This window comes from Perognathus longimembris, chromosome 15 (genome assembly GCF_023159225.1).
Source record: "Perognathus longimembris pacificus isolate PPM17 chromosome 15, ASM2315922v1, whole genome shotgun sequence".
NCBI classification, from domain to species: Eukaryota; Metazoa; Chordata; class Mammalia; order Rodentia; family Heteromyidae; genus Perognathus; species Perognathus longimembris.
The window spans coordinates 47,884,807-47,900,786 of NC_063175.1; the positions used below are offsets into that span (position 1 = coordinate 47,884,807).

Sequence of the window (15,980 nt, forward strand, 5' to 3'; positions counted from 1 at the left end):
TGGGGGAATTTGGGGAAGGGAAAGGAAGAGATGAAGAAAAAAATGTATATTTTTGGTAGTTCTGGGCATTGAGCTGAAGGCCGCATGTTTGCAAGGCAGCTCCTCTGCCACAATTCCAGCCCCTTTTGGCCTTGATGGTTTTTTAGGTGAGTTCTTGCTTTCTGTCTGGCCAGCACGGGCTGTAATCCTCCTACTTGTGCTTCCTCATGTGCTTCTAGAAGTGATGTGTGTGTGTGTGTGTGCATATGCTAGTACTAGGAGTTGATGTTAGGGCTTGGGCTGTCTTGGCTTTTTTGCTCATGGCTGCTGCTCTACCACTTAAGCCACACCTCCCTGCCATCTTTTTGCTGGTTAGTTGGAGATGAGAGTCTCATGGACTTCTCTAATAGGCTTGCCTTTTAACCTTGGTACTTAGATCTCAGCCTGTTGAGTAGCTAGGATTACAGGAATGAACCATTGGTGCCTTGCTGGAAGTATATATATTTTAAAAAGAACTCAAACTGAACCATCTTTTTCAGCAACTGCAGACAGTCCATGAAATGGCATGAGAACATACAGTACAGCTCTCTCCATGCGATTAGGCAAGGGCATACCTGCAAAACACAGGTTAGCCGCATCTGAGTAGCTCTCTCTCTCTCACAATCATCTACGTTAGACAGGTTTGGAAAGGAGAGTCAGATTTCGGTAAATTCGTTTCAAGGAGACACAAAGCAGACAGCTGACTTGGCTATCTTGTCTTGCTTTGCAATTCAGTGTATGACTCGGTGGGGAAGCTTGGGAGCAATGTCCTTAATGGCAATGTGGACAGGCTGGGATCCTACAGCGAGTGCCTCTCCATCCACAGCCCCTCGGGGAGCTTCCGAGGGCGGTACTGTAAGCTCCATGTACTGCAGGTGAGTGTGGGGACCTTCCTTGTGGGAGGAACTGTACCATGGGGGACGTTTATTGTGGGGGGACCTGCAGGCTTGCTTTTGAAAGGCAGGTGAATGTCTTGATATGGAACACAATTCAACTCCACCAATTGCTTTTCTTAATTAGGAAACATAAGAAATGAGGGCAATGTTTTGTTAAAAAAAAAAGAGTTAAAATTTAAATCGCATAAACATGCTCAGTCTCAGGAGTGTGGGACATTATATGCAGCCCCTGTCCACAAATCACACAGGCCTTGAGCTATTTCTTCTACCATAATGTATGTGACAAGACATTCGGATGACCTTCATGGGGACTCCCAGTTTTCACTAGTGAGACCTGTCCACATTCTTTGGGCTCAGTGGCAGTGCTACCTTCCCTTCCCAGTCTTGACCCTTGATGGGGTCCAGTGGGGTCAAGGTCTCTCCTGTAGTCAGGGTTTCCCCACAAAGTTCCTACCCAACATTCTTGCCATCAAAGAACTACTTCTTTCCTTGGAAGAAATGAAGTTAAAGTGAGAAGCTTGGAAGCCAGTTCCTGAGCTCCGGACTCTCCACCAGTTTTAGAAATACTGGACTTCCCTTTACCCATAGCCCTTTTCGCAGACACAGAGCTCTAAACATGAATCTGTGGGCATTTTAGCAGGTGGACTGTATCTTTATGGACATGTTACTAAATCAACTGATCAACCTTTTTTTTTTTTAGTCAGTTATGGGGTTTGAACTCAGGGCCTCGGTATTGGCCCTGAGCTTTTTCACTCAAGGCTAGCATTCGATCTCTTTGAGCCAAAGTGCTACTTCTGATTTTCTGGTGGTTAATTGGAGATAAGGATCTCACAGACTTTCCTGCCTGAGCTGGCTTTGAACTGTGATCCTTAGATCTTAGCTTCTTGAGTAGCTAGGATTATAGGCACGAGTCACCAGTGCCCAGCCTGCAGAGCTATTTTATGTCAATCCTATTGTTGCTGCTCAGAAAAAAAAAATGAATATGAGCACAATCTCTTATTAAATTTTTCTGTGTGTCCCACAAGACTAAAAGAAAATTGTATCACTCGTCACCTAAAAACAATTGTCTGAAACAGCAATAAGAAATGCAAGCTCTCAGATATTAATTCAATAAAGCACTTACAATGGTCGACCACAGAGATGGAGAAAACCACCTTGCCTCATTTGTCTTTCTTGAGGGTTTAATCACTATCTACAAAGGTTATTTTCAAATCAGATTCTTGGTTTTAATATCAGCACAAAAGGTCAAGCGTGCACAATCCTGAGAGTAATATAGTTAGAAGAACTATGCCAGAAATGTTATTTATAATTTGATCCTATCTTCATTGGGGCATGCACTGTAATTATTAGCTTGATTTGTAAATAAAATATTCACCCGGTACACAGCATCTCTGCCACACTGAGATGACAAATTGGCAAGTGTGTTGAGTATTGTGTTAGCCTCAGCTTCTCGTCACTTCTGATCTGGAGAATAGATCTATGGGGTGGATGATCTAAAATAGGAACCTTCTTCCTAAATAATCAGCTGCACGAAGCCTAGGGGTATATTTAATTTAGATATAGGTATGCTGGTATTGTAGAAATTCACTTGCACCACTTGTAATGGAATCCATGTGTTCAGAAGTGAGCAATCTTTTCTTTTCTCCCACCCATTTTCTTCCTCCCCCAATCTGCTTCCTGTGGGGAGGGGCGGGGGGTATAGGGGCCATCTTGCTTTGAAATGACCATGCCTCTGTGCAAGGTATCCTAACACTAAAGAGCACCGTGCATTGTGTTTCTAGGATGGAGCTGAATACAGTGTGGGTGTGTGTGTCCCTGATTCCTGTGCCGAAGACGATGTGTCTACAATGTCTCAGCTGGGTAAGTGCAGAAGAATGCCCAGCAAGGCTATGTCTGGTCTCCACCTAAAGTTTGAAAACTCCCAACTGCTTAGAGCTGAGAAAGGCAATTTCTTCACTGTGCACTCAGCCTTTCATCTGAGAAACATGAAGCATTCATTTTTGTTTTTTTTTCCTAGGTGGGGTGAGCTCAGAAGCAGAGTAGCTGGGATAGTAACGGAGCAGGCAGGAAAGGTAGCAAAAAAACAATACAGAAGAGACTGGAAGTGAAATGATGTAATAAAAGTGTAAAATTAAATAATCTTCCCTCGCCCACAGCTTCCTGGGTAGGCCTAGAGACAGGAGGTGGGTGGTATCTGGTTTCCATATTGTGCTTTGGCCCATATGCTTGGCACCTGGTTAGCACGGAGGGCCATTTGGAACTGGGATACTGTGAGGCCAGTGGGTTGTAGGGGATTAGCACAAAGAGCCCAGCATTTGGTCCTGGTTGTCAACTCCCACAGTGTGATCCTGGAAAAAAAAACCACTTAATCTCCCCTCCCTTCCATCTCTTCCTCTGCTCAGTGAGGGGCGGACAATGACATTCAAGGACTCTAACTTTCCCTGGCTCTATAATCTCTTCTGATCTCGCTATGCAAGATCTGAGCTAAGCAAGAGCTTTAAGGCCTAAAATTCTCTTTGCCACTAAGACCTTTTGTATTTGTTGTGGTCTTCTTAATAAGAGCTAATATAACACATGATTAAGAATCGATCATGATTAAGGTGTTGATATTGCCGTGTGTGTGTGTGTGTGTGTGTGTGTGTGTGTGACTGAGTGTGATAATAGTGAGGCTTGAAATCAGGGCCTCAAGCTTTCACTCAGCTTTTTAGTGAATGGCTGATACTCTACCACTTGAGCCATGCCTCCAATTCTGGCTTTTTGCTAGCTAATTCTCTTGAATTTGTCCACCCAGGCTGGCTTCGAACCCTGATTCTCAGCATCCTGACTAGATAGGATTACAAGCATGAACCACTGGAACCTGGCTGTGGCTAGTTTTGATATACTTACACTGTTCTCCAACTGTGATGATTCTGATGACTTGAAGGTATCATGTTTCTAGCCTAGTATTTGTTTTGATCAGGTGTGGGGCTTGGACTCAGGGCTGAGGTGCTACTGTCTTTCACTCAAGGCTAGCACTCTACCACTTTGAGCCACAGTGCTTCTTCCAGTTTTCTGGTAGTTAATTGGAGATAAGAGTCTCATGGACTTTGCTGCTCAGCCTAGTATTTCATGTGCTAGTAGAACAAAACCAAAGGCAGAACACAACAAACACCAAGAAAAAACACAGTTCATGCTTTCTCCTTCTGAGTATTTTCAATTTTCCTAATTAAATAACAAAATGTCACTGATTCTTCAGACTTAATTTACTCTTTGGATTAGAACACTGGTATGATAGGATCTTTATTCTCTAATGTTCTTGGCCCTACTGAAATATTTCAGTGTATAGAAATATCTAAGAGAAAAGCCATTATCATGCATATGACAATGGTTATTATGATAAATGTGGTATGGTTTTTAAAAATAAATAATCAGTTCTTCAAAAAGAAACAATCAAACACAAAAAATGAAACCAAACCAAACCCCAACAAAACCACCAAGAGCTTGGAGGTGTGGCTCAGTGGCAGAGCAATTGTCTTGCATAGATGAGGCCTTGTGTCCATTCCCAACACAGGAAAAAAGAGTTGTCACAGATAAAATGCTCAAATTTTAGTTCTTATTGGATAAGGCATAAATATCCTGGAAGCAAATGTATTATAGCTCTAGAATCAGCATTTCTACTCAGTAGATGACTCTCTAAGTGTAATGGATAGTTTTTTTGTTGTTGTTGGTAGTGGTTATGGGGCTTGAACTCAGGGCCAAGGTGCTGGCCCTGATCTCTTTGCTGCTCTACCACTTTGAGCCGTGGCTCCATATGTAGTATTCTGAGGGCTAACTGGAGAGAAGATTCTCATGGGCTTTCCTGCCCAGGCTGGCTTCAAACCATGATCCTCAGGGCTCAGCCTTCTAAGTAGCTAGGATTACAGGTGTGAGCCACCAGCACCTGGCTTAGATGGTCTTTCTTATTTTTCTGGCTAATACTAAGCATTACCAGCCATTGTTGACATAGAATAAAATACAACACTTGAAGCAATTGTTGTTGATAAAATGATATTTTGAGAGGTCCTATTTAGAGATTCCAGAAGATTCCCCTTAAGGGAGAAGAAGGGCTGGAGAGGCCCCAATTAGGCTGAGCAGAGCTGACCAGGGCAGGTATTGGTGGAATTTAGAGTTGCAGGCAGGCGTTTCTGCACAGAGGCAGAGATTGGAATTAGAGCATGTTTGTCTCTGAAGTGGAGAGGGAATGATTCCATCTGGAAGGAATTTGTCAGCTTGCTCTTAAAGCTTTTTGATGAGGTTGCCAATGTTTCCTCTACAGATGTGGGGACAACCAGCTCAGCAAGGCCAGGCGTCTGCTCTTGGCCGCCGTTGTTCATTCAGAGCAAGACGGGCAAAGCAGATGCTCATGGGTACTGCAGGGGGAGGGGGCCTGGGGAGGTACAACGGAACACTTATGGCCAGAGGCTGGAGCAAAGCTCCACACAATGGTTTTGCCTGACAGACTCGTGTGAGCTCCTGAGATTAAAAAAAAAAAAAAGTGGACTACTCGATTGTGGAGACTCTCCATCAGACTTAGATGTGATGATTATGCAACCTGGTTCCAGGTTATTTCCTTAAAAATTCAGATTCATACATTTTGGTAATCCTAGCTGAGATTAGTGATTGTGGAATGAAACCACCCTGAGCAGGAAAGTCTGTGAGACTCTTGTCTCCAGTGAACCAACAGAACGCTGAACATGGAGCTGTGGCTCAAGTGGTACAGTGCTAGCCTTGAGCAAAAGGCTCAGGAACAGGATCCAGGGCCTAAGTTCAAGCCCCAGAACTGGCACAAATCAAAAACAAGAAATACCCCCAGACCATTCACATAGGACTTAGGGCCCATCTAAACTAACACTATGTTGTATTAGCTTGATTGTACTTACAAAGCCCTATTTTTAAGTAAGTCTACATTCACATGTACCAGGAATTAGGAGTTGAACCTTTGTGAGAGGGGCATAATTCAACACAGGACGCTCACTACCTAATATCAACCTTCCTGGTCTGGATCAACTGTCTGAATTTTCCTAGACACAGGAGAGAATTGGGAAGATGATGTTCACAACTACTTAATCCAGGGCTCTGCACTTGAAACACTTGGAAATATCTGGCTGAAGTTCAAATGTGTAGCAAGTTATTCTGCTGGTCACAGTATCGCACAAGAGGTGAAAAAGAAGGGGCTGCTGTCAGGATGTAGTTGCTCCTAAGTCACAAATTGGGCCCACAGCCAAAGTTGAAGGGATACAGAATTTCCATTCTCAGGGATTCTAGCTCACTCAGTCCTGTGAGAAATATTGTAACATTTTATGATGATTACACTGTCCTGTGGCCAAAAGAACTGAGTTATGAGCCGCTTAGAAACAAAACTGCCCTCTTCCCTGAATCCTGTTCAGGCTGCCTTCATTGCTTCTCCTCCAATAACTCTGATTTCCCAGCCTCATAGTGAACAACGGAGCTAGTTGCGCACAGGACAATTTTCCCCTCCACTCTTTCTTACAGATTCCCCTGTGCCCGCGGACAAATTGGAGTTATTTTAACAGCAACTCCTTGAATCACCCACAGAAGGGCCTTTCTGGCTTTCCCATATTCAGAAGAAATCCCATAACATTTCACAGAATATAACTTTCTGTTCTGTTTAATTCAGGAAGCATTTATTGAGCAATTTGATATCTGCATCTGCCTTTTGTCTGAGACATCCCACTTGTGTGTTGGGGAGCCCCAAACATGGAACATTACCCATCCCAGGAAAGCTACACTGCAGGAAAGGAAGTGTGTCAAGAACTGGTAGGAGCTCTGACACATTAGATATGTCTGTGTCACTATGACAAAACACTTAAGGGAGGAAGGATTTATTCTGGCCTGTGGTTTCAAAAGGGGTCAGTTCAGGCTTGGGTTGGTTCAGCAGAACATCATGGCAGTTGGAATATGTGGAAGGGGAGGCTGTTCACCTCATGGTGGACAGGAAGCAGAGAGGATGAAGCAGGATCCAGGGGCAGGTATTACTTCCCAAAGCGTCACCCTACTTCCTCCAGCTAGACCATACTTCCTAAGTTTCCAGAACCTCCCAATGTAGCACCACCAGCTGGGGCCTAAGAGTTCAACATGTAAAGCCTTGTGCAGGAGATTTCCTACTAAGCCTACAACACAGGAGCAGGAGATGAATGTTCAGTCTCACACTGAGCACTAGCAGGAAGCACAGAATCTCAGGGCTACTGGGGAATGTGGGGGAAGAGAACTGCAGAGACATGATGGGGGACAAGGGGGAAGTGGGAAGCCTGTGTGGGGGCAGAGGTGGAAGGAAAGCTTGGTGGTTTCCAGCAAAGGCTTTCTAGTCCCCTGAGTAGTCCTGGGGCCTGGTACTATGCTTGAGACTGAATGAGTGTGCAAGGAGTGCCTGTAGGTTTTATTGACTGTGGTTGGATTTAGAGTCTGGTGTGGTCCACAGAGCTGTCCCTGAGGCCTAAGATGGGCTGTCAGCCCCTTGAGCTTCCTTGGTGGACGATAGTGGTTTCTGTGGAGGTTGGAGTTCTCATTCTGAAGCTCAGGGTGGCCTTACATCCACAATCCTACTTTAGCCTGAAGTGTTGGTACTATAGTCATGTGTCATCACACCCAGCTGCGGATTCTTGTGGTCAGCTGAAGCTAGGTGGATGTTCAGAAAGAAGGAGGGGTGATTTCCCCCAGCAGTGCTCTCAGAGTGAGGCAAGAAGGTCCAGGTCTGTCCTTCCTTCCTTCCTTCCTTCCTTCCTTCCTTCCTTCCTTCCTTTCTTTCTTTCTTTCTTTCTTTCTTTCTTTCTTTCTTTCTTTCTTTCTTTCTTCCTTTCTTTCTTTCTTTCTTCCTTCCTTCCTTCCTTTTTTGCCAGTCATGGGGCTTGAACTCAGGACCTAAGCACTGTCCTTGGCTTCTTTTTGCTCAAGGCTAGCACTCTACCACTTGAGCCACAGCGCCACTTCTGGCTTTTTCTATATATGTGGTGCATACACATATACACCTGCATACAAACACACACACATATACACCCGTGTGCACAAGCACATACACATTCATACACAGACACATACATATATACATGCACAAATGTGCACATACATTCATATACACTCATACACATAAGCACACCCACATACGCAGGCACACACACATATACACATGCAAGTACACACACACACACTTCTCATAAGGTTGCTAGCACTGTTCTGGCTCATGGTGGGCGTCAGATCCCTGCCCAGCTACACAGTGGCTGTGGTTACAGAGCTGGGTAGCGCTAGAAACGTTGGTGTGTAGTCGTGATCCCAGAACACTTCCGGAACCAGGGGAGACACTCAGCTGTCAGAAGGAAGGGGTGGCTTCCTGGTCTTCTCCTGCGCCCTAAGGCTTCTGTGATGGGTGTGGGAAAGGAGTTTCTGGGGCCCTGTGTAGGTGTCGTGGCTTGCTTTCCCACCAGCACTCGTGCCAGGGCGGCAGCCTCCCGTTCAGATGCACGAAGTCTACCGTGGAGAGTAGCCGGGCACATTTCCACGCTCAGGTCAGCCTGCGCTTCCTGGGCAGTGAGCAGCCACGCGTGTCAAAGGCACTTTCCAAACAATGGATGGCGAGGAGAATCTAATCTGGGGCCTTGGGCATATTGATTTCCACTTCATTCTCCATCCTGTTATGAGTTCCCTTTTGTTGCAGGTAAGCAGGAAGTTAACTAAAAGAAAATAACTTTGTGCAATGGTGCGGCCAAACTGAAAAGCCTTTACATCTTGATTTGGGATTTCTCCTGGCCTCCAGGGCCTGCCACACAATTAAAAGGGGGACACTGAGACAGGCATGATCTCCTGTCTGTAATCGGAGCTATTTGGGAGGCTGAAATGGGGAGGGTTAAAGTTGGATCCTAATAGAAAAGTTTAGGAGACCCTATCTCCACCGGGTGCTGGGCTCAGTAGCAAGCACCCGTCACCCCAAGCTCCATGGGGGGGTATTGCAGGCCCAGAGGTCGGCCTTCTTAGTTAACAGGGCTTGGCAGGCTTCAAGACAGGAACCCTAGGGCCTGGAGTCTCAGGAGTGCTTTATTAACCAAGGTGAAGCCAAAGCAAGAGACACAAAAATCCCAATCAGACCCCTAAAGCCGCCCGCGCTTTCGAAGCGGAATTTGAGCGTGCAGGGGGACGGCGGGGTGCTGGCTGGCTTTCTCTGGCGGTGGGTGGCGAGTTTCCGTGGGGATGCCCATCCCAGCAGGGAGCCGCTGGCGCAGTCTGCCTTCTGAGCACGTGGACCTGGCGAGGAAGAATTCGCCATCACATCCCACTGCGCTCTAGGCCCCGGGGACGAGACCCACACACGACTTCTTCTCATTTCCACTCCAGACCCAGGGTGTGGCCAGCCTCTGCTTAGCAACCCCGCTGGCAGGGGTGGGGTTCGTGTCACTGGGAAGAGACAGAACCGCCTGGATCCATCGCTTCCTGACAGGAAGAGGAAGCCAGCATCTGACCCCACTCACACTTCCATTTGGACATCTCCACCAATTTAGTTCCTGCTGTAATGAGTCTACCTTGATGCTTTTCAAAGGAAAAATCTAGAAAGCAGAGAATAAAGACATCCGCCGGCCCTCCAGTGTTCTTCCTGAGTTGGGCCAAGCACCCTCATCCTGGTGTAGCAAGGGGAAATACGTTTCTCCCACAACATTCACAATGCTCACTGCTATCTGTGTCAGGAGGTTGGGAAACACCACACACTTGCTGACCATCAAGCTGACCATTCTGGGTTGTGTCTTCACCATTGGGAGATGTTGGTTAAGAATTCTGTGAGGGGCTGGGAATGTGGCTTAGTGGTAGAGTGCTTGCCTAGCATGCATAAAGTCCTGGGTTCAATTCCTCAGCACCACATAAACAGAAAAGGCCAAATGTGGTGCAGTGGCTCAAGTGGTAGAGCACTGGCCTTGAGCAAAAGAAGCTCAGGGACAGTGCCTGGGCCTTGAGTTCAAGCTGCAGGACTGGCGAGAAAAGGAAAAAGAAGGAAGATTAGGAATAATGCAGGAGATCTGCCTTGTATCAAGTAGGCACTTAATAAATGGTAGCATTTCTTGTTATTCATTATTGGCATTGTTGCTATATGACACTACCCTGTCCCTACTCTTTGGTGAGGCTTGAGAAGTCTTCAGCTCCTGGCTTCAGTGTGCATTGCAACCTGTAGACTTGCAGGATTATGGAGCCCTAGGCCCAATCTGGCCCCTAGGTCCTATCTATGGGAGGGGGAAACAGAAGGCAAGCTCTCTTCCAGTCCTCTGGCTCCTTTTGAGGCTTGCTGACATAAGAGACACTGCAATTGCCTCACTGGTAATTTCTCTCAGAACTCCTCAGCCACATTCCACGATGCTTCTGAGCTACCATTTCAGAGGGCATCCTTCCCAGATACTGCCCTCCACCGTCTTATTCCATCTTCGATTGTGTCTATTTTTTTTTCTCTCTCTCTCTCATGGGGACCTGCCTACCAGTAGATCTGAGCCAGCAGCAGTGCACTTTTAGGTTGATATCCCACATGTTGTGTGGTAGGCAAGGGTGGGAGAGACAGGCAGACAGAGCCTCAGGAGCCTGGGGTCTTCTTGAGCTATGCTGAGTGCCCTATCCTGTGAATTTCACCATCTTTGTGCTTTCCTTCCCCTCCTTCATCTATAAAGCAGAGAGATTCAGTGGTGGGTATTCACGGTGGGTTGGACTAAGCAATGGACCATGAAACCCTAGGATTCCTAAGTGCATCCTCATGTTCCAGGAACTTGAGGGAGAACACACCTGTCTCCCTTTATTTTATGCTACTGCTAGGGCTTGAACTCAGGAGCTGGGCACTGTCCCTTAGCTTTGTCTGCTCAGGGCTGGTGCTCTACCACTTCTGGCTTTTTGTTGAGTAAGTAATGTTCAGGGTCCTAAGAACTTTTATGCCCGGCTTTGAACCTCAATTCTTAGATCTCAGTCTCCTGAGTAGCTAGGATTACAGATGTGAGCCATGGGTGCCTCACTTAACAGCTGCACACTGCAAGCCATCTCTGGATTCCTTGTAACAGCTAACACACTGCAAAGCATATGTGAGTTGTTGTGATACTGGACCGACTAGGGGATATTGAAAGATCTGTAAACGTTGACTAAAAATGCAATATTTTAAAAAATATTGCTAGTCGGAGGCTCCTTCCACCCACTGAGACAGAGAGCTGTGTGTAAAGTGTTAGCTTTCCTCTTTGTCCTGGTTTTGTTTTGAAGTAATAGGTACACAAGCACTTGAAGAAGTGTGAGGCACTATCACCCACTAAAATACTAATCAATCTCTTTTGTTTTCTCTTGATAGATATTTTGCGGTTCCGAAACACTTCCTTCCTGGCCCCTTCGCTCTCCCTCTTCATAATTAATTCCTCCTCTTCATCTGTTGAGAGTATGGCCACATGTGCTTCTGGAATGTTCCCCCTGGATGCATTGGCTGCCATGTGTCTGTGAGTATGGGCATCTGAGGTACCCGGATGCAATGTTGTCTGTCCATCAATGTCCCCTCACCAACTGCACTTCCTGTTTAGTTTCTGTCACTGAATGACGCCTGGCCCGTGTTACCTATTTTCAGGGTGCCGTGGTCTGAGTTTGTCTCCTTGAATTTATATGTTGAAACCTAACCCCCAATATGATGCTACTAGGAGAGTTCTTTGCAAGTGATTAGGTCTTGGGTTGGGGCCCTTTTCAGTGGGCTTAGTGTCTCACAAATGGGGCATTGGAGAGCTCCCTGCCACTTCCTCCTGCACGAACTCAGCTGGGCACCAGCAAGACTTTTCGCAAGACCCTAAGCAGCTGCCGCCTTGATCTTGTGCTTCCTGGCCCACACGGATGTCAGAAATGGACTTGGCAAGCCACCCAATCTATGGCATTGTGTTACAGCCTGAGCGGACCGAGTCACACACAAGAACACCATCAAGTAATAGCGGTTTTCTTTCTTTTCTTTCAGTGTGTATGCTGATACTGGGGCTTGAACTCAGGGCCTGGGTGCTTTCTATGCTCAAGGCTGATGCTTTGCCATTTGAGTCACAGCTCTACTTCTGGCTTTATGGTGGTTAATTAGAGATAAGACATACTTTTCTATGCAGGCTGGTTTTGAACTCTGACCCTCAGATCTCAGCCTTTGGAGTAGCTAGGATTACAGGCATTAGCCACTAGCACCCATTGATCATGACTTACTTTAAACAAGAATTTGCCAATGAGAATAAGAGAAGGTAGATCACACTCAAACATGACTGGGTGTCAGGACTACTGGGAGATGTAGAATGTTCCCAGATATCCATGTGCATATTTAATGATGATTAAGTTCTTTAACTGGAAGCCTTGCCTCTCCCATACATCCTGCAATGATAGTGCTCCCTAACTCTTGGATGCATTTGGACCGTTTCTTAGTACAAATTAGATAGAAATTCTAGGCACAGTAATTGAGTGATTTGATGTTGTTTTCCTAAATAATTCATTTATACCACCCCAATGGGAACACTCACGTCTGCTTCATCTATCTTTTCCCTAGCACCCAGAGACCCCCATTGATAGACACTGGCATTCATGTGCTGGGTAAGAAGGTTGGTTTAAATTCCATCTGAAAAAAAAATCTGGTGAGGGCTAGCTGCTCAGACGGCTGCGATCTGAGTATCATGACTCAAAGTCAGATCAGGCAGAAAACGATGTGAGACTCTTATCTACAAGTAATTAACCAGCAAAAAAAACCCCTAAAAATAGAATGGTGGGCTCAAGAGACAGAGAACCAGCCTTGAGTTAAAAATCAGAGCCCAGGCCCTGAGTTCAAGTCCCAGTACTGGAGCATGTGTGTGTGCGTGTGGACACACACACACACACACACACACACACACACACACACCTTCTGAGGTAGTTTTCCCCTGCATTTCTCTGCCTCTTTTTTTTTTTTTTTCTCATGCCAATTTCTCTTTCTGCCTCTTCCTTTGCTATGTGTGTTACTTGGGCTCTTCCTGATTTTACGAGTTTGTTCTCATTACCAAGGATGTTACGCATAGTCACACTACTACAGAGATCTTGTACAGTGTGGTGGTTTCTTTGGGCTTGTTTATGGAGATTTTTATGTTGATAACAAGTTCAGTGAAATTCATCGTTCTTTTCTGGTATTTTTTTTTTAATGATTTTGATTCTTCGAATGTCATTCCCCACTGACTTCTGAAGGATTTACTGAGGCAGATGCTTTTGTGTGTGCGGTTTTCTCGGCACGTGGCTTTGGTGCTGTGTGCGGAAAGGTGCGCCATGTGTCTTGCTGCAGGTTCATCACCTTGCTGGGCCTTTTCCTTCCTCTGGCTGGAACTGTGTATGTGGCTGCCAGAGAATGGGGCTCAGGCGTCAGGACATGGCCGGCACGTGGGGTCCCTTCTGCCCGTTATGGGAGTCTGCCTTTGAGAGAGACGGAGCTCAACAGGCCGAGCCACAGGATCCAAAGGATGAATTGCTGGGCCCAACTTCTCCACTCAGGAGCCTGGAGCAGAGGACAAAGTAGGCATTTTCATGGAACTCGGACCACCCAAGAGAGGTGACTTAAGTGAGCATGTGGTTGGAAAATAATCCCTCCAGTGCTGGAGTCTAGCGCAGGCCCAGGAGCGTCCGCACGTCAGTGTGGTGGTTGGAGCTCTGCTCTTACAACTCAGACTTTGTGGAGCACGCGTGTGTGAAGGCAAGGCAAGGGCACGGAAAATGCTGCTTTATTTCTGGGGCACAATGAGCTAGTGTGTCATGCTAATTGAAGACTAGGTCAGAACCACTTCTAGGATCCCAGCATCCATTTTCCAAGCTACAAATACACACATGATTTGTAGACACCTTTGTGTGCTTCCATACAACCTGAAGCCAGGGAGTAAGTGTGCAAAACAAGTAATTAATATGTGATAACTCAGAAATAGGTCATCCAGTGCACTGAAGTCTGCAGAGAGAGTGACAAAGCATGCATGACTGGAACATCAAGATTATTCCCTTCATTTCCACTTGCCTGTGTGGAAGGGGAAAGACAAGAGATAGATGATACATGGATTTAGGTATCTATCTCACACAGAGAGATACAGATTCTGACTCCATCATCTATCTTCCATGATCTATCTATCACTTACTTATTATCTATGATAATCTATCATCTATCTATCAATCATCTATCTATCCATCCATCTATGATTATCTGTCTATCTTTCATCTACCTCACACGAGAATTGTCTAGTCCTACAAATATCTTTAGAACTTGTGGGATGATTTTTGGTGGATTCCTTTTACATCTTTACAATTATATTTTCTTACTCCAAAGAGAAGGATAAAGATGAAAAAGGAAAGCACAAAAATTACAGTCAATGGCCCAGAAAAATATGAATATGTGACAAAATGACTTCAGGGAAGATGTCCAGCGTAGAAGACACTGCAGTGATTTTTTTTCAGATCTCATTTGCATTTGAAACAACAATATCCGTAATGGTTATAACAGTACGAAAAAAACAACCTAACACATTCGTGTGAAGATGAAGATGCTCTGTGAGCGAGCTGAGAAGGCTTAGTGGTCCCTGGCACCATCTCCTGCCCAGAGCAAGAAGCAGTTCTGCCTGCCCTTGAATGACCCATAATGGGAAGTACTGGCTAGGCTTCCGGGTAAGGGGCAGTGCCTGCGGCCTCCCAGTATGTGCAGAAGATAAACCCACTGTCCTGATTCTTTTTCAGTGCATTCAGATAGCTAGAATGGTTCTGACAGTCTAGCCTACATCCCAGACGCCCTCAGTGACTTCCTACTGAATGCACCTGCAAACCTCGCTGCCCTGTGGTCAGGTCTGGAATGGATGGAGGACACGGCATGGATTTTGAGATCCCCGTTCAGACCTGCTTTGGTTCTGAATGCTGACCTTGGTCAGACTTTTTTACCTCAATGAACCTCAACTTTCACATGCATACAAATAAGGGTACAAAGCCAGGCACTGGTGGCTCGTGTCTGTCATCATAGCTATTCAGGAGGCTGAGATCTGAGGACTGTAGTTCAAAGCCAGCTTGGGCAGGAAATCCTGTCCATGAGATTCTTAGCTCAAATTAATTGACAAAAAACCAGAAGTGGGGCTGTGACTCTAAGTGACAGAGAGCTAGCCTTGAGACAAAAAAAAAAAAAATTCTCAAGAATGGATGCAAGGACCTGAGTTCAAGCCCCAGAACTGGCAAAAAAAAAAATAATAATAATAAAGTAAAATAAATAAAAATTGACTTGGATTTTCCCGAGCTTGGCTATCAGCTAGATCTTGTTTGTGAATGTGTTTGCATTCTGAAAGGATATGGTAACGTCCACAGTGTTTAAGGCACTGAATTCTGTCCAGCAGAATGGATCAGCCTCTAGGAACTTGAATGTGTGGACTCCTATTCCACAATTATAGCCATTGATTGGGTCTCAGGACAGGTTAAAAAAAAAAATCAAACCAACCAAACCAAACCCCCAGGAATCAGACTTGATGACCAGTGCCCAGAATCCTAGCTACTTAGGAGTCACAGATTGGGAGAACGGTAGTTCAAGGCCAGGTAAAAACCTTTCGAGATCCCATCTCCACAGAGAGGGCTGAGCACCGTGGCTTGCTTCACATTTCAGGTATGGAAGCATAAATAGTAGGATCAAAATCCAGGCCAGCCTGACCCCATCTCAACAATGACCAGAGCAGGAGGGATTAACTCCTGGTGTTGGGGTGTTGTGTCAAGGGGCACCCTTGGGAGGGCCTGGGGGTGGCATTTCTAGGGAAATGGTGGCTGTGTGGATCAGGTGATTTCTCCGGGCGCTCTATACTCTCCTTCCCCCAACCTTCTGGAAAGTGGCTGTGGAAGTGGCACCCCTGGGGCCTGGTCTTGGACCCCAATTGCTCCCCAGTGATGAGGGAAGTCATAGTTCAAAGGGTAGGGAGGAGGCTGGGGAGCCCGCAGGAGAGGCCGGCCTGGGAGCTGGTCAGGTCACGGCCAAGGTCTCTGCCGGGGCTTGGCTCTTGTCCGTGGTGGTGCGGTGTGGATGGTTCAGCCTCCAGGTGGGGTGTAACCGCT

General features: G+C 46.1%; 1 protein-coding gene across 1 annotated transcript in view; it reads left to right on the plus strand.

The window, feature by feature from the left end:
- LOC125363945 (O-acyltransferase like protein-like) overlaps window positions 1-15,980 on the plus strand; it is a 48,356-nt gene that overhangs the window by 12,831 nt on the left and 19,545 nt on the right. The window contains exons 2-5 of the mRNA XM_048363282.1: window positions 754-893; window positions 2,696-2,774; window positions 11,245-11,386; window positions 13,210-13,436. Coding sequence (XP_048219239.1) covers window positions 754-893; window positions 2,696-2,774; window positions 11,245-11,386; window positions 13,210-13,436 — 588 coding nt within the window. The remainder of the gene's footprint in view (window positions 1-753; window positions 894-2,695; window positions 2,775-11,244; window positions 11,387-13,209; window positions 13,437-15,980) is intronic.